Raw genomic sequence first — 18,536 nt, 5'->3', positions numbered from 1 at the left:
TGAATTTAGAGACAGCAGGTGCAGTTGAGAGCGAGAGAGTTGAAAACAGCAGGTCTGGGACAGGTAGCATGTCCAGTGAACAGGTCAGGGTTCTATAGCCGAAGGCAGAACAGTTGAAACTGGAGCAGCAGCACGGCCAGGTGGACTCGGGACAGCAAGGAGTCATCAGGCCAGGTAGTCCTGAGGCATGGTCCTAGGGCTCAGGTTCCTCCGGGAGGGGAGAGAGAGAATTAGAGGGAGCTTAAATTCACACAGGACACCGGATAAGACAGGAGAATTACACCAGATATAACAGACTGACCCTAGCCGATGATACCCCCGGACAGGGCCAAAAAGGCAGGATATTACCCCACCCACTTTGCCAAAACACAGCCCCCACACCACTAGAAGGATATCAACAGACCACCAACTTACTACCTTGAGACAAGGCTGAGTATGAATGAAGATGAAGATGAAGAGCTCCACCACAGCACGAACCTGAGGAGGTGCCAACCCAGACAGGAAGATCACGGCCAGTGACTCAACTCACTCAGGTGACGCACCCCTTCCAGGGACGGCATGAAAGAGCACCAGTAAGCCAGTTACTCAGCCCCTGTCATAGGGTTAGAGGCAGAGAATCCCTGTGGAGAGAGGGGAACCGGCCAGGCAGAGACAGCAAGGGCGGTTCGTTGCTCCAGAGCCTTTCTGTTAACCTTCACACTCCTGGGCCAGACTACACTCAATCATATGACCCACTGAAGAGAGGAGTCTTCAGTACAGATTTAAACGTTGAGACTGGGTAGGCAGACCATTCCATAAAAATGGAACCCTATAGGAGAAAGCCCTGCCTCCAGCTGTTTGCTTAGAAATTCTAGGGTCAGTAAGGAGGCCTGCATCTTGTGACCGTAGCGTACGTGTCGGTATGTACGGCAGGACCAAATCAGAGAGATACAGTGCCTTGCGAAAGTATTCGGCCCCCTTGAACTTTGCGACCTTTTGCCACATTTCTTGCTTCAAACATAAAGATATAAAACTGTATTTTTTTGTGAAGAATCAACAACAAGTGGGACACAATCATGAAGTGGAACGACATTTATTGGATATTTCAAACTTTTTTAACAAATCAAAAACTGAAAAATTGGGCGTGCAAAATTATTCAGCCCCCTTAAGTTAATACTTTGTAGCGCCACCTTTTGCTGCGATTACAGCTGTAAGTCGCTTGGGGTATGTCTCTATCAGTTTTGCACATCGAGAGACTGAATTTTTTTCCCATTCCTCCTTGCAAAACAGCTCAAGCTCAGTGAGGTTGGATGGAGAGCATTGGTGAACAGCAGTTTTCAGTTCTTTCCACAGATTCTCGATTGGATTCAGGTCTGGACTTTGACTTGGCCATTCTAACACCTGGATATGTTTATTTTTGAACCATTCCATTGTAGATTTTGCTTTATGTTTTGGATCATTGTCTTGTTGGAAGACAAATCTCCGTCCCAATCTCAGGTCTTTTGCAGACTTCATCAGGTTTTCTTCCAGAATGGTCTTGTATTTGGCTCCATCCATCTTCCCATCAATTTTAACCATCTTCCCTGTCCCTGCTGAAGAAAAGCAGGCCCAAACCATGATGCTGCCACCACCATGTTTGACAGTGGGGATGGTGTGGTCAGGTTGATGAGCTGCGTTGCTTTTATGCCAAATATAACGTTTTGCATTGTTGCCAAAAATTTCAATGTTGGTTTCATCTGACCAGAGCACCTTCTTCCACATGTTTGGTGTGTCTCCCAGGTGGCTTGTGGCAAACTTTAAACAACACTTTTTATGGATATCTTTAAGAAATGGCTTTCTTCTTGCCACTCTTCCATAAAGGCCAGATTTGTGCAATATACGACTGATTGTTGTCCTATGGACAGAGTCTCCCACCTCAGCTGTAGATCTCTGCAGTTCATCCAGAGTGATCATGGGCCTCTTGGCTGCATCTCTGATCAGTCTTCTCCTTGTATGAGCTGAAAGTTTAGAGGGACGGCCAGGTCTTGGTAGATTTGCAGTGGTCTGATACTCCTTCCATTTCAATATTATCACTTGCACAGTGCTCCTTGGGATGTTTAAAGCTTGGGAAATCTTTTTGTATCCAAATCCGTCTTTAAACTTCTTCACAACAGTATCTCGGACCTGCCTGGTGTGTTCCTTGTTCTTCATGATGCTCTCTGCGCTTTTAACGGACCGCTGACACTATCACAGTGCAGGTGCATTTATACGGAGACTTGATTACACACAGTTGGATTGTATTTATCATCATTAGTCATTTAGGTCAACATTGGATCATTCAGAGATCCTCACTGAACTTCTGGAGAGAGTTTGCTGCACTGAAAGTAAAGGGGCTGAATAATTTTGCACGCACAATTTTTCAGTTTTTGATTTGTTAAAAAAGTTTGAAATATCCAAGAAATGTCATTCCACTTCATGATTGTGTCCCACTTGCTGTTGATTCTTCACAAAAAAATACAGTTTTATATATTTATGTTTGAAGCCTGAAATGTGGCAAAAGGTCGCAAAGTTCAAGGAGGCCGAATACTTTCGCAAGGCACTGTAGGTAGGAGCAAGACCATGTAATGCTTTGTAGGTTAGCAGTAAAACCTTGAAATCAGCCCTTGCCTTAACTGGAAGCCAGTGTAGAGAGGCACTGGAGTAATATGATCAAACATTTTGGGATTATATCAGCCGTATTTAGCACTAACTGAAGAAGAGAATTGCCGTAGTTTTATCTAGAAGTGACAAAAGCATGGATTCACTTTTGATTTTTGGACAGAAAGGTTATCTCATCATCATCACCTCCTCCCTCTCTCCTCTCCTCTCCTCTCCTCTCCTCTCCTTTCCTTTCCTTTCCTCTCCTCTCCTCTCCTCTCCTTTCCTTTCCTTTCCTCTCCTCTCCTCTCCTCTTCTTTCTCCCCCTCTCTTTCCCCCCTCTCCTCTCCTCTCCTTTCTCCTCTCCTCTCCTCTCTTCTCTTCTCTTCTCCTCTCCTCTCCTCTCCTCCTCCCCCTCTCCTCTCCTCTTTCCCTCCTCTCCTCTCCTCTCCTCTCCTTTCCTTTCGCCCCTCTCTCCTCTCCTCTCCTCTCATCGCCTCTCCTTTCTCCCCTCTCTCCTCTCCTCTCCTCCATCTTTCCCCTCCCTTTTTCCCCTTCCCTCTCTCATTTCCTCTCTTCTCTGACAACACAAACACATCCTCAATGAATACTCCCTCAGCGTTTGCTGTTAACTTGTTGCTCCCATCTCCGTGAGCCAAAATGATCACACATTAATACTAAATCCATCTCTCTCCTCTCTCTCCCTGTTCTCTTTCTCTCTCTCTCTCCTCTCTCTCCTCTCTCTCCCTCTGCTCTCTCTTTCTCTCTCTTGCTCTCTCTCTCCTCTCTCTCCCTCTGCTCTCTCTTTCTCCCCCTCTCATCTCTCTCCTCTCTCTCCCTCTGCTCTCTCTTTCTCTCTCTCTCTCTCTCTCTCTCTCTCTCTCTCTCTCTCTCCCTCTGCTCTCTCTTTCTCTTTCTCTCTCTCTCTCCTCTCTCTCGCTCTCTCTCTCTCTCTCTGTCTCTCTCTCCCTCTGCTCTCTCTTTCTCTCTCTCTCCTCTCTCTCCTCTCTCTCCCTATTCTCTCTCTTTCTCTCTCTCTCTCTCTCTCCCTCTGCTCTCTCTTTCTCTCTCTCTCTCTCTCTCTCTCTCTCCTCTCTATCTCCTCTCTCTCTCCTCTCTCTCTCCTCTCTCTCCCTCTGCTCGCTCTTTCTCTCTCTCTCTACTCTCTCTCCCTCTGCTCGCTTGCTCCCCCCTCTCTCTCTCTCTCTCTCTCTCCTCGCTCTTTCTCTCTCTCTCCTCTCTCTCCCTTTGCTCGCTCGCTCCCCCCCTCTCTCTCTCTCTCTCCTCTCTCTCCCTCTGCTCGCTCGCTCCCCCCTCTCTCCTCTCTCTCTCTCCCTCTGCTCTCTCTCTCGCTCTCTCCTCTCTCTCCCTCTGCTCGCTCTCTTTTTCATCTTTCCCTCAGTCACTCTCTCTCTCTATCAGCAGCCAATTCTTCAATTACATTGAGCTGACTTCTGATTTCATGCTGGTCCTTCTTTTTCCGTAGTGTATTTCTGTATTGTTTTAGTGATTCACCATAGTGAAGCCGTGTGCTCAGGTTTTCTGGGTCTCTATGTCTTTGGTTGGATAGGTTTCTCAATTTCTTTCTTAGTGTTTTTTCATTCTTCATCTTACCATTTGTCCTGTCTGTCTGTCTGTCTGTCTGTCTCTGTCTGTCTCTCTGTCTCTCTGTCTCTCTGTTTCTCTGTCTGTCTCTCTGTCTCTCTGTCTCTCTGTCTCTCTCTGTCTCTCTCTGTCTCTCTGTCTCTCTGTCTCTCTGTCTCTCTCTGTCTCTCTCTGTCTCTCTCTGTCTCTCTCTCTCTCTCTGTCTGTCTGTCTGTCTCTCTGTCTCTCTGTCTCTCTGTCTCTCTCTGTCTCTGTCTCTCTGTCTCTCTCTGTCTCTCTCTCTCTTTGTCTCTGTCTCTCTGCTTCCTTGTATTCTATTATAGCTCTTCATAGCCAATGTGGAAGCCTGCTGTCTGGTTCCTGTCTCTCCTCTCTCTAGCTTTCCCATTATGAGAGTGTAGGTCTTGGCACAGAGAGAGACAAGTTGTGGGTCCTGAATGGCATCCTAATTCCTATATAGTGCACAACTGTTAACCAGAGCCCTATGTGGTTAACTACTTCTGGGAAAATTGGAAAACACTAAACAAACAACAACACAAATAATTATCTATCAAAAACGGAGATGTATGGATAAATCACTTCTCCAATTATGTTGGCTCTATAACAGAGAACAAAGAGCAAACACATGTACATGATCAAATACAAATCTTAGAATCAAATATTAATGACGACCAGAATCCAATTACTTTGAATGAACTACATAATAACTCCATGTACACAAACAGAGGGTTAATCCAGGCAGCATGATGTGTGACCTGTTACCACGAGAAAAGGTCAACCAGTGAAGAACAAACACCACTGTAAACACGTCCCATATTCATGTTTATTTATTTTCCCTTTTGTACTTGAACTATCTGCACATAATATGACATCGGTAATGTCTTTATTCTTCCTCTTAATATGTGTTGTTTATTTCACTTTTGTTTATTATCTACTTCACTTGCTTTGGTAATGTTATCATATGTTTCCCATGCCAATAAAGCCCTTGAAATTGAATTGAGGGAAGGAGGGAGAGAGAGAGAGAGAGAGAGAAAGGGAGAGAGCTGTTTAAGAGGTGTTTAGGGTCCAATAAGTCACTATAGTAGATAGACTGGAGGGCACAGTGGCACTGAGGAGACCGAGAGAGAGAATGAGGGAAAGAGGAAAGAGAAACAGAGAAAGGGACTGGGGACAGCTGTGATTAGAGAGAGAGAGAGAGAGAGAGAGAGAGAGAGAGAGAGAGAGAGAGAGAGAGAGAGACTGCTGTGGTTACAGTTTTAACTATAAAATGAAGGGATTATAGGGAACTGAAAAGGTACCTTGTCGCCTCGGGGATTTGAAAGGTACCTTGTCACCTCGGGGATTTGAAAGGTACCTTGTCGCCTCGGGGATTTGAAAGGTACCTTGTCACCTCGGGGATTTGAAAGGTACCTTGTCGCCTCGGGGATTTGAAAGGTACCTTGTCGCCTCGGGGATTTGAAAGGTACCTTGTCGCCTCGGGGATTTGAAAGGTACCTTGTCACCTCGGGGATTTGAAAGGTACCTTGTCGCCTCGGGGATTTGAAAGGTACCTTGTCGCCTCGGGGATTTGAAAGGTACCTTGTCGCCTCGGGGATTTGAAAGGTACCTTGTCGCCTCGGGGATTTGAAAGGTACCTTGTCGCCTCGGGGATTTGAAAGGTACCTTGTCGCCTCGGGGATTTGAAAGGTACCTTGTCGCCTCGGGATTTGAAAGGTACCTTGTCGCCTCGGGGATTTGAAAGGTACCTTGTCGCCTCGGGATTTGAAAGGTACCTTGTCGCCTCGGGGATTTGAAAGGTACCTTGTCGCCTCTGGGATTTGAAAGGTACCTTGTCACCTCGGGATTTGAAAGGTACCTTGTCACCTCGGGGATTTGAAAGGTACCTTGTCGCCTCGGGATTTGAAAGGTACCTTGTCGCCTCGGGGATTTGAAAGGTACCTTGTCGCCTCGGGGATTTGAAAGGTACCTTGTCGCCTCGGGGATTTGAAAGGTACCTTGTTGCCTCGGGGATTTGAAAGGTACCTTGTCGCCTCGGGGATTTGAAAGGTACCTTGTCGCCTCGGGGATTTGAAAGGTACCTTGTTGCCTCGGGATTTGAAAGGTACCTTGTCGCCTCGGGGATTTGAAAGGTACCTTGTCACCTCGGGATTTGAAAGGTACCTTGTCGCCTCGGGATTTGAAAGGTACCTTGTCGCCTCGGGGATTTGAAAGGTACCTTGTCGCCTCGGGGATTTGAAAGGTACCTTGTCACCTCGGGGATTTGAAAGGTACCTTGTCACCTCGGGGATTTGAAAGGTACCTTGTCACCTCGGGGATTTGAAAGGTACCTTGTTGCCTCGGGATTTGAAAGGTACCTTGTCGCCTCGGGATTTGAAAGGTACCTTGTCACCTCGGGATTTGAAAGGTACCTTGTCGCCTCGGGGATTTGAAAGGTACCTTGTCGCCTCGGGATTTGAAAGGTACCTTGTCACCTCGGGATTTGAAAGGTACCTTGTCACCTCGGGGATTTGAAAGGTACCTTGTCGCCTCGGGGATTTGAAAGGTACCTTGTCGCCTCGGGGATTTGAAAGGTACCTTGTCACCTCGGGATTTGAAAGGTACCTTGTCACCTCGGGATTTGAAAGGTACCTTGTCGCCTCGGGGATTTGAAAGGTACCTTGTCACCTCGGGGATTTGAAAGGTACCTTGTCGCCTCGGGGATTTGAAAGGTACCTTGTCACCTCGGGGATTTGAAAGGTACCTTGTCACCTCTGGGATTTGAAAGGTACCTTGTCACCTCGGGAATTTGAAAGGTACCTTGTCACCTCTGGGATTTGAAAGGTACCTTGTCACCTCGGGGATTTGAAAGGTACCTTGTCGCCTCGGGGATTTGAAAGGTACCTTGTCGCCTCGGGGATTTGAAAGGTACCTTGTTGCCTCGGGGATTTGAAAGGTACCTTGTCGCAACGGGGATTTGAAAGGTACCTTGTCACCTCGGGGATTTGAAAGGTACCTTGTCACCTCGGGGATTTGAAAGGTACCTTGTCACCTCGGGGATTTGAAAGGTACCTTGTCACCTCGGGGATTTGAAAGGTACCTTGTCACCTCGGGGATTTGAAATTGCAACCTTTCGGTTACTAGTCCAAACACTCTAACCACTAGGCTACCCTGTGTGTGTCTTATCAGTTGATGTTTTAACTCTCTCTTTTTCCCTCTCTCTCCCGCTCTCGCTCTCTCTCCCCTCCATCTCTCTCCCCCCCCTCCATCTCTCTCTCCCCCCTCCATCTCTCTCCCCCCTCCATCCCTCTCTCCCCCCTCCATCTCTAACTCTCCCCCTCTATCCCTCTCTCCCCCTCTGTCTCTCTCTCACCCTCCCTCTCTCCCCTCTCCCCCTCAATCCATCTCTCCCCCTCCATCCATCTCTCCCCCTCCTCTACACCCTCCATCCCCCTCCCCCTCCCCCTCTCCCCCTCCCCCTCTCCCCGCTCCATCCCTCTCTCCCCCTCCATCCCCTCTCCCCCTCCCCCTCTACACCCTCTCTCCCCCTCCATCCCTCTCTCCCCCTCCCTCTCTTCCCCCTCCCTCTCTCGCCCTCCCTCTCTCCCCCCTCCATCCCTCTCTCCCCCTCCCTCTCTCCCCCCTACCTCTCTCCCCCTCCATCTATCTCTCCCCCTCCTCTCCCCCTCCATCTCTAACTCTCCCCCTCCATCCCTCTCTCCCCCTCCATCTCTCTCTCCCCCCTTCCTCTCTCCCCCTCCATCCCTCTCTCCCCCTCCCTCTCTCCCCCTCCATCCCTCTCTCCCCCTCCATCCCTCTCCCCCTCCCCCTCTACACTCTCCATCCCCCTCCATCCCTCTCTCCCCCTCCCTCTCTCCCCCTCCCTCTCTCCCCCTCCCTCTCTCCCCCTCCATCTCTCTCTCCCCCTCCCTCTCTCCCCCTCCCTCTCTCCCCCTCCCTCTCTCCCCCTCCCTCTCTCCCCCCTCTGTCTCTCTCTAGGTGACTCCCAGCTCTAAGATTGTAGGAGACCTGGCTCAGTTCATGGTCCAGAACAACCTGACGAGAGAGGAAGTATGTTCATGTATCTGTATTTATATTCACTATTATATTTCTGTCTATTTATTGTTGCCGGGAACCATTCTACCAGGTCAACCACAATGTTGTTGTTGTGGTTGTGGTTGTGGTTGTGGTTGTGATTGTGATTGTGGTTGTGGTTGTGATTGTGGTTGTGATTGTGGTTGTGGTTGTGGTTGTGACTGTGATTGTGGTTGTGATTGTGATTGTGGTTGTGGTTGTGGTTGTGATTGTGGTTGTGATTGTGGTTGTGATTGTGATTGTGATTGTGGTTGTGGTTGTTCTCCAGGTGGAGGAAAAAGCTGATGAGCTGTCCTTCCCTCTGTCTGTGGTGGAGTTTCTACAAGGACACATTGGGATACCGCACGGAGGCTTCCCTGAACCATTCAGGACCAGGGTAACACACAACCACACACAGGGAGACACTCACGCAGGGAGACACTGACGCAGGGAGACTCACACAGGGAGAGACTCACACAGGGAGACACACACAGGGAGACACACACACAGGGAGACACTCACACAGGGAGACACTCACAGGGAGACTCACACAGGGAGACTCACACAGGGAGACTCACACAGGGAGACTCACACAGGGAGACACACACAGGGAGACACACACACAGGGAGACACTCACACAGGGAGACACTCACACAGGAAGACACTCACAGGGAGACTCACACAGGGAGACACACACAGGGAGACACACACACAGGGAGACACACACAGGGAGACACACACACAGGGAGACACTCACACAGGGAGACACTCACACAGGGAGACACTCACACAGGGAGAAACTAACTACAGGGAGACACTCACACAGGGAGACACTCACGCAGGGAGACACACACACAGGGAGACACTCACACAGGGAGACACTCACACAGGGAGACACTCACAAACATTTCAAATTTGATTAGTAGTAAAGCAACAACCACTCCCAGTACCACCCTTATTACAGTACCACCCTTATTACAGTGCCACTCATATTACAGTACCACCCTTATTACAGTACCACCCTTATTACAGTACCACCCTTATTACAGTACCACCCTTATTACAGTACCACCTTTATTACAGTACCACCCTTATTACAGTACCACCCCTATTACAGTACCACCCTTATTACAGTACCACCCTTATTACAGTACCACCTTTATTACAGTACCACCCTTATTACAGTACCACCCCTATTACAGTACCACCCTTATTACAGTACCACCCCTATTACAGTACCACCCTTATTACAGTACCACCTTTATTACAGTACCACCCTTATTACAGTACCACCCTTATTACAGTACCACCCTTATTACAGTACCACCCTTATTACAGATTCACCATTGTTACAGTATCACCTTTATTACAGTAAAACCCTTATTACATTACAACCCTTATTATAGTATCATAGTTATTACAGTATCACCCTTATTACAGTACCACCCTTATTACAGTACCACCCTTATTACAGTACCGCCCTTATTACAGTACCACCCTTATTACAGTATCACCCCTATTACAGTACCACCCTTATTACAGTATCACCCTTATTACAGTACCACCCATATTACAGTACCACCCCTATTACATTACAACCCTTATTATAGTATCATAGTTATTACAGTATCACCCTTATTACAGTACCACCCTTATTACATTACAACCCTTATTATAGTATCATAGTTATTACAGTATCACCTTCATTACAGTATCATAGTTATTACAGTATCACCCTTATTACAGTATCATAGTTATTACAGTATCACCTTCATTACAGTGTCACCATTATTACACCATCTTTCCACTATCAGCAGAATTAATTTCAACACACACACTCAAACATTACACACATACATACACACACACTCAAATTTTACACACGTACACACACATACACACATTACACACATACACACATTACACACATACACGCACACACACTCAAACATTACACACAAACACACTCAAACATTACACACAAACACACTCAAACATTACACACAAACACACTCAAACACACTCAAACATTACACACAACACACTCAAACATTACACACAACACACCCAAACATTACACACAAACACACTCAAACGTTAGACACAAACACACTCAAACATTACACACAACACACCCAAAAATTACACACAAACACACTCAAACATTACACACAAACACACTCAAACATTACACACAAACACACAAACATTACACACATACACACTCAAACACACTCAAACATTACACAAAACACACTCAAACATTACACACAACACACCCAAACATTACACACAAACACACAAACATTACACACATACACACTCAAACACACTCAAACATTACACACAACACACCCAAACATTACACACAACACACCCAAACATTACACACAACACACCCAAACATTACACACAACACACCCAAACATTACACACAACACACCCAAACATTACACACAACACACCCAAACATTACACACAACACACCCAAACATTACACACAACACACCCAAACATTACACACAAACACACCCATTGCCCACCTGTGTCAGTAACTCCCAAGAGAAAAACAGGAGAAAGCAGACCTCCAGGAGCGTTATATCAACCATGTTGAGAAGATTTGGGGAATATTGACATTTAAAGGGACAATCTGGGATTCAAATAACAGCAAAGTGGTCAGACTTCACTTACTAATATAAATGTTTTTTTTTAAATACACAGCGATCCCAGATTTCCCTTTAAATATAGTAGATCTCAATACAATCTACAACTCTCAATACTGCATTTCATCATCTCTCCCTCCCTCCCTCCCTCCCTCTTTCAATTATATTTCAATATAAGGACTTTATTAACATGGGAAACATTGCCAAAGCAAGTGAAGTAGATAATAAACAGAAATTAAATAAACAATCAAAATTAACAGTAAATATTACACTCACAGAAGTTCCAGAAGAATGAAGACATTTTAAATGTCATATTATGTCTGTTTACAGTGTTGTAACGACATGCAAATAGTTAAAGTGCAAAAGGGAGAAAAATAAACATAGATATGGGTTGTATTTAAAATGGTGTTTGTTCTTCACTGTTTGCCCTTTTCTTGTGATAACAGGTCACATATCTTGCTGCTGTGATGGCACAATGTGGTATTTTTTGTAAATTTCTTCCTCCCTCCCTCCCTCTTCCCCCCCCTCTCCCTCTCTCTCTCCCTCCCTTCCTTCCTTCTTTCCTTCCCTCCCCTCCTCCCTCCCTTCCTCCCCCCCCTCCCTCCCGTCCTTCCTTCCTTCCCCTCTCCCCTCCCTCTCATCCTCCCTCCCTCTCACCCTCCCTCCCTCTCATCCTCCCTCCCTCCCTTCCACTCACTCCCCCTCCCTCCTTCCTACTCACTCCCTCTCTCTCTTCCTCTCACCCTCCATCCCTCTCTTCCTCCCTTCCTCCCTCCCTCCCTCCCTCCCTCATTTCCTTCCTTCCTCCCTTCCTCTCACCCTCCCTCCCTCACTCCTCCCTTTCTCTCTCCCTCCCTACTTACCTCCCCTCCCTCCCTCCCTCGCTCCCTCCCTCCCTCTCCCTTCCTCTCATTCTCTCCCTCCCTCCTTATCCCTTCCTCTCTCATTCTCTCCTTCTCTCCCTCTCTCCTTCTCTCATTCTCTCTCCCTCTCTCCTTCTCTCATTCTCTACTTCTCTCCCCCCCTCCCTCCCTTCCTCTCTCCCTCCTTCTCCCTTCCTCTCATTCTCTCCCTCCCTCCTTATCCCTTCCTCTCTCATTCTCTCCTTCTCTCCCTCTCTCTCTCCCTCTCTCCTTCTCTCATTCTCTACTTCTCTCCCTCTCTCATTCCCTCTCTCCCTCTCTCCATCTCTCCCTCTCTCCTTCCCTCCCTCCCTCCCCCTCTCCTTCACTCACTCCTTCACTCCCTCCTCCTCTCCCTCTCTCCCTCTCTCCCTCTCTCCTTCTCTCCCTCCCCCTCTCCCTCTCTCCATCTCCTGAGAGAAGCAGTAGCCTCCAGTCAAAGAAGAAAATAACAAACGTTGTTGTTTGTCTGCTGTGGCGTCCCCCCAGACACACACACACACACACACACACACACACACACGCACACACACGCACACACACGCACACACACACACACACACACACGCACACACACGCACACACACACACACACGCACACACACGCACACACACGCACACACACACACACACACACACACACACACACACACACACACACACACGCGCACACACACACACACACACACACACACACACACACACACACACACACACACACACACACACACACACACACACACCATGACTAGGGGGGCACAGTAGGGGAACTGGAGGTGTTTGTATTGGGAACATAATGTAGAGGGATTTCAGAATCACATATAGCTTTATATACTAACTAACTTAGAGCTCTACTGAGACTTTAGAAACACATATAGCTTTATGTACTAACTAACTTAGAGCTCTACTGAGCTCTAGTGTAACGACGTTCTTCGTTTGTCGAAAGAGAGTCGGACCGAAATGCAGCGTGTTTGTTACTCATGTTTATTAGTGAAAACAAATAATGAAACTGACTCTGACTCTGATTGAGAACCGCCTCAGGCAGCCAAACCTATGAAACACACACCCCTAATCAGCTACAATCCCAATAACTAAAAAAAAAACACTAAATACAACAAACAATAAACCCATGTCACACCCTGGCCTGACCAACTAATAAACTAAAACACAAAATACTAAGACCAAGGCGTGACAGAACCCCCCTGAGGTGCGGACTCCCGAACGCACCTCAAAACCATAGGGAGGGTCCGGGTGGGCGTCTGTCCATGGTGGCGGTTCCGGCTCGGGACGTGGACCACACTCCATAAATGTCATTGTTCCTCCCCTTCGCGTCCTGGGATGATCCACCCTCGCCGCCGACCATTGCCGAATAGTCCTCACCCAGAAACCTACTGAACAGAGGAGCAGCTCGTGACTGAGGGGCAGCTCGGGACTGAGGCAGCTCGGGACTGAGGGGCAGCTCGGGACTGAGAGGCAGCCCAGTACTGAGAAGAAGCCCAGTACTAAGATGAAGCCCAGCCAGGCAGTTGAATCCGGCAGATCCTGGCTGACTGGCGGATCCTGGCTGACTGGCGGATCCTGACTGACTGGCGGATCCTGGCCGACTGGCGGATCCTGGCTGACTAGCAGATCTGGCAGATCCTGGCTGACTGGCGGATCTGGAAGAGTCTGGTTGACTGGCAGATCTGGAAGAGTCTGGTTGACTGGCAGATCTGGAAGATTCTGGCTGACTGGCAGATCTGAATGAGTCTGGTTGGCCTGCAGATCTGGAAGAGTCTGGCTGAATAGCAGATCTGGAAGAGTCTGGCTGACTGGCAGATCTGGAAGAGTCTGGTTGACTGGCAGATCTGGAAGAGTCTGGCTGACTGGCATATCTGGAAGAGTCTGGCTGACTGGCAGATCTGGAAGAGTCTGGCTGTCTGGCGGATCTGGAAGAGTCTGGCTGACTGGCAGATCTGGAAGAGTCTGGCTGACTGGCAGATCTGGAAGAGTCTGGCTGACTGGCAGATCTGGAAGAGTCTGGCTGACTGGCAGATCTGGAAGAGTTTGGCTGACTGGCAGATCTGGAAGAGTCTGGCTGTCTGGCAGATCTGGTAGAGTCTGGCTGACTGGCAGATCTGGAAGAGTCTGGCTGTCTGGCAGATCTGGAAGTGTCTGGCTGACTGGCAGAGTCTGGCTGACTGGCAGATCTGGAAGAGTCTGGCTGACTGGCAGATCTGGAAGAGTCTGGCTGACTGGCAGATCTGGAAGAGTCTGGCTGAATAGCAGATCTGGAAGAGTCTGGCTGACTGGCAGATCTGGAAGAGTCTGGCAGACTGACGGCTCTGGCTGCTTCATGCTGGCTGACGTCTCTGGCTGCTCCATGCTGACTGGCGGCTCTGGCTGCTCCATGCAGATTGACAGCTCTGACTGTTCCATGCAGACTAACAACTTTGGCAGCTCCTTGCAGACTAGCAGCTCCTTGCAGACTGGCAACTCCATGCAGACTGGCAACTACATGCAGACTGGCAACTCCATGCAGACTGGCAACTCCTTGCAGACTGGCAACTCCTTGCAGACTGGCAACTCCATGCAGACTGGCAGCTCTGGCTGCTCCAAGCAGTCTGACAGCTCTGGCTGCCCTATGCAGACTGGCAGCTCCTTGCAGACTGGCAGCTCCTTGCAGACTGGCAGCTCTGGCTGCTCCATGCAGGCTGACAGCTCTGGCTGCTCCAAGCAGACTGACAGCTCTGGCTGCCCCATGCAGACGGTCAGCTCTAGCTGCTCTATGCAAACTGGCAGCTCTAGCTGCTCCATGCAGGCTGGCAACACTGGCTGCTCCATACAGGCAGGAGGCTCCGGCAGCGCTGTAGAGGAGGAAGGCTCTAGAACCGCTGAACAGGCGGGAGACTCCGACAGCACAGGAGAGGAAGAAAGCGCTGGCTGCGCTGAACAGGCGAGGCGCACTGAAGGCCTGATGCGTGGTGCTGGCAATGGTGGTATTGGGCCGAGGACACGCACAGGAAGCCTAGTGCGGGGAGCTGCTACCGGAGGGCTGGGGTGTGGAGGTGGTACTGGATAGAGGACACGCACAGGAAGCCTGGTGCGGGGAGCTGCTACCGGAGGGCTGGGGTGTGGAGGTGGTACTGGATAGAGGACAGGCACAGGAAGCCTGGTGCGGGGAGCTACCATCGGAGGACTGGTGTGTGAAGGTGGCACAGGATGGACTGGACCGTGAAGGTGTACTGGAGAGCCTGAGAGCAGGACTGGCACAGGACGTGCAAGGCTAGGTAGGTACACAGGAGGCCTAGTGCGTGAGGCTGGCACACTTTCCACCAGCCGACTAACACGCACCTCAGGACTAGTATGGAGCGCTGACCCAGGTGCCATTAAATCCCCGACACGCTCCGTCGGACGAATATTGTACCTAAAGCACCAAACTAGCAACTCCCTCATTAATCTCTCCTCCAATTTCCCCATTAACTCCTTCACAGTCTCTGCTTCGCTCACCTCCAACACTGGTTCTGGTCTCATCCTTGGCTCTTCACAATAAACAGGGAGAGTTGGCTCAGGTCTGTCTCCTGACTCAGCCACTCCCCCTCTGAGCCCCCCCCCCAAGAAATTTTTGGGGCTTCGCTCTGCGCCGCCGTGTCTTTTTTTTCGACTCCATTCTCCTATAGCCCTCCTCGCACTGCTCCAGCGAATCCCAGGCGGGCTCCGGCACTCTCTCTGGGTCGGCCGCCCACCTGTCTATTTCTTCCCACGTCGTAATATCCATACTGTACTCCATTCTGGGCTGCTCCTGTTTCCATCCACGTCGCCGTGCTGCCTCCTCATACCAGCGCCTCTCCGCTTCAGCCGCTTCTAGTTCCTCCTTAGGGCGGCGATATTCACCAGGCTGAGCCCAGGGTCCTTTTCCTTCCAGCTCCTGTTTCCTCTTCGCCTGCTGCACCTTTGGGCGGCTACACTCCCCTGGTTTAGCCCAGGGTCCTCTCCCGTCAAGGATTTCCTCCCATGTCCAGAAATCCTTAATACGCGGCTCCTCTTTGGGCTGCTCCTCTTTGGGCTGCTCCTGCCTGTTGACACGCTGCTCGGTCCATGTGTGGTGGGTGATTCTGTAACGATGTTCTTCGTTTGTCGAAAGAGAGTCGGACCGAAATGCAGTGTGTTTGTTACTCATGTTTATTAGTGAAAACAAATAACGAAACTATACATGAAATAACGAATAAATACAAAACAACAAAACGGAACGTGAAACCTATTACAGCCTGACTGGTGAAACTAACACAGAGACAGGAACAATCACCCACGAAATACAAAGCGAAACCCAGGCTACCTAAATACGGTTCCCAATCAGAGACAACGAGAATCACCTGACTCTGATTGAGAACCGCCTCAGGCAGCCAAACCTATGAAAACACACACCCCTAATCAGCTACAATCCCAATAACTAAAAAAAACCACTAAATACAACAAACAATAAACCCATGTCACACCTTGGCCTGACCAACTAATAAACTAAAACACAAAATACTAAGACCAAGGCGTGACATCTAGCTTTACTGAGACTTTCTCTCGCTAGCGGGACAGCAGTCAACAACATCTGGTGAAATTGGAGGGCTCGCAATTCAAATAAATAATCGTAATATTAAACATTTATGAACAAAAAGTATCATGTCATTTAAATGTCATTTAAAAGCTTAAATTGTTGTTAATCTAACTGTGTTTTCTGTTTTACAACAGCTTTACAGCGAAAGCATACCATGCGATTGTCTGAGGACGGCGCCCCATATCAACATATTTTTCAACCAACACAGGCTTCGTAAAATCACAAATAGAGATTATATAAATCACTTACTTTTGAAAATCTACCTCTGTTTGCAATCCAAAGGGTCCCAGCTACAACACGAATGGTCGTTTTGTTAGATAAAATCCTTCTTTATATCCCAAAAAGTCTGTTTAGTTGGCGCCATCGATTTCAGTTATCCACTCGTTCAACATGCAGACAAAGGAGTCCAAAAAGCTACCGCTAAACTTTTGTTCAAACAAGTCAAACTACGTTTCTATTTAATCCTCGGGTACCCTAAACTGTAAATAAACTAGAATACATGTTTATTAATAGAAGTATGTTTAATAAAAAAGAAAACATTTTAAGCGCACGTCCTCTTCGTGGCAAACAGACTGATATTGTACCGGGACTCTTCCTACAAAAACTTCAAATTATTTTGTTTCAAACTTAATTCAAATGTAAATAAATTATAATATTTCATATGGAAAGTAGTATGTTGAAAAGGAAAGCAGAATTAGCGCCCTCTCATCTCCCTCGCTCTCCCTCTCCCTCGCTCTCCCTCTCCCTCGCTCGCCTCAAGACTGATATTGTTCCGATGCTCTCTTCACCAAAACTCCAAATTCTTGCTTGTTTTTCAAAAAACAAGCCTGTTATGTTATATAATAATAATAAGTATAAAAAAGAAAACATTTTAAGCGCACGTCCTCTTCGTGGCAAACAGACTGATATTGTACCGGGACTCTTCCTACAAAAACTTCAAATTCTTTTGTTTCAAACTTCAAATTATTTTGTTTCAAACTTCAAATTATTTTGTTTCAAACTTCAAATTATTTTGTTTCAAACTTCAAATTATTTTGTTTCAAACTTCAAATTCTTTTGTTTCAAACTTCAAATTCTTTTGTTTCAAACTTCAAATTCTTGCTGGTTTTTGAAGAAACAATCCTGAAACAATGAACAAAGACTGTTGAAATCTATGTGGAAGCCAACCTGCAATCTGGAAACTGGAATTACATAGGACCCATAGCTTTCCATTATATGAGCTAAAAAATATATAATAATTTCCGGTTGGTTGATCTTTGGATCTTTGCACCTGCGATAACAATTGTGTTATAGTCTCAGACATTATTTGAACATTTCTAGAAACTTCAAAGTGTTTTCTATCCAATGCTACCAATTATATATATATCCTGGCTTCTGGGAATGAGTAAGAGGCAGCTTACTTGGGGGCACGTTAGTCAGGAAATTCATGAAAATAGAACCTGTCCCTAAGAAAATATTTACCAAATAAACTAAATAGAAAAGCATAAAAAAGTAACACAATAAAATATCAATGTGGAGCCTATATACAGGGTATTACGGTACAGAGTCAATGTGGAGGCTATATACAGGGAGTACCGGTACAGAGTAAATGTGGAGGCTATATACAGGGTGTTACGGTACATAGTCAATGTGGAGGCTATATACAGGGTGTTACGGTACATAGTCAATGTGGAGGCTATATACAGGGTGTTACGGTACAGAGTCAATGTGGAGGCTATATACAGGGTGTTACGGTACAGAGTCAATGTGGAGGCTATATACAGGGTGTTACGGTACAGAGTCAATGTGGAGGCTATATACAGGGTGTTACGGTACAGAGTCAATGTGGAGACTATATACAGGGTGTTACGGTACAGAGTCAATGTGGAGGCTATATACAGGGGGTACCGCTACAGAGACAATGTGGAGGCTATATACAGGGGGTACCGCTACAGAGACAATGTGGAGGCTATATACAGGGGGTACTGGCACTGAGTCAATGTGGAGACTATACACAGGGGTTACAGATTGATTAATTGTTCAGGAGTCTTATGGCTTGGGGGGTAAAAGATGTTAATGAGCCTTTTGGTCCTAGACTTGGTGCTCCGGTACCGCTTGCCATGCGGTAGCAGAGAAAACAATCTATAACTTGG

General features: G+C 47.6%; 1 protein-coding gene across 1 annotated transcript in view; it reads left to right on the top strand.

Annotated features, from left to right (window-relative positions):
- Window positions 1-18,536, top strand: part of LOC135510229 (pyruvate carboxylase, mitochondrial-like) — a 541,364-nt gene that overhangs the window by 491,270 nt on the left and 31,558 nt on the right. The window contains exons 24-25 of the mRNA XM_064931022.1: window positions 8,176-8,247; window positions 8,540-8,647. Of these exons, the coding sequence (XP_064787094.1) occupies window positions 8,176-8,247; window positions 8,540-8,647 (180 nt within the window). The remainder of the gene's footprint in view (window positions 1-8,175; window positions 8,248-8,539; window positions 8,648-18,536) is intronic.

Source organism: Oncorhynchus masou, chromosome 23 (genome assembly GCF_036934945.1).
Source record: "Oncorhynchus masou masou isolate Uvic2021 chromosome 23, UVic_Omas_1.1, whole genome shotgun sequence".
In the NCBI taxonomy this organism is placed as follows: domain Eukaryota; kingdom Metazoa; phylum Chordata; class Actinopteri; order Salmoniformes; family Salmonidae; genus Oncorhynchus; species Oncorhynchus masou.
The sequence above is the reverse complement of the archived record's forward strand: the minus strand, read 5'-3'. Positions and strand labels throughout refer to the sequence as shown.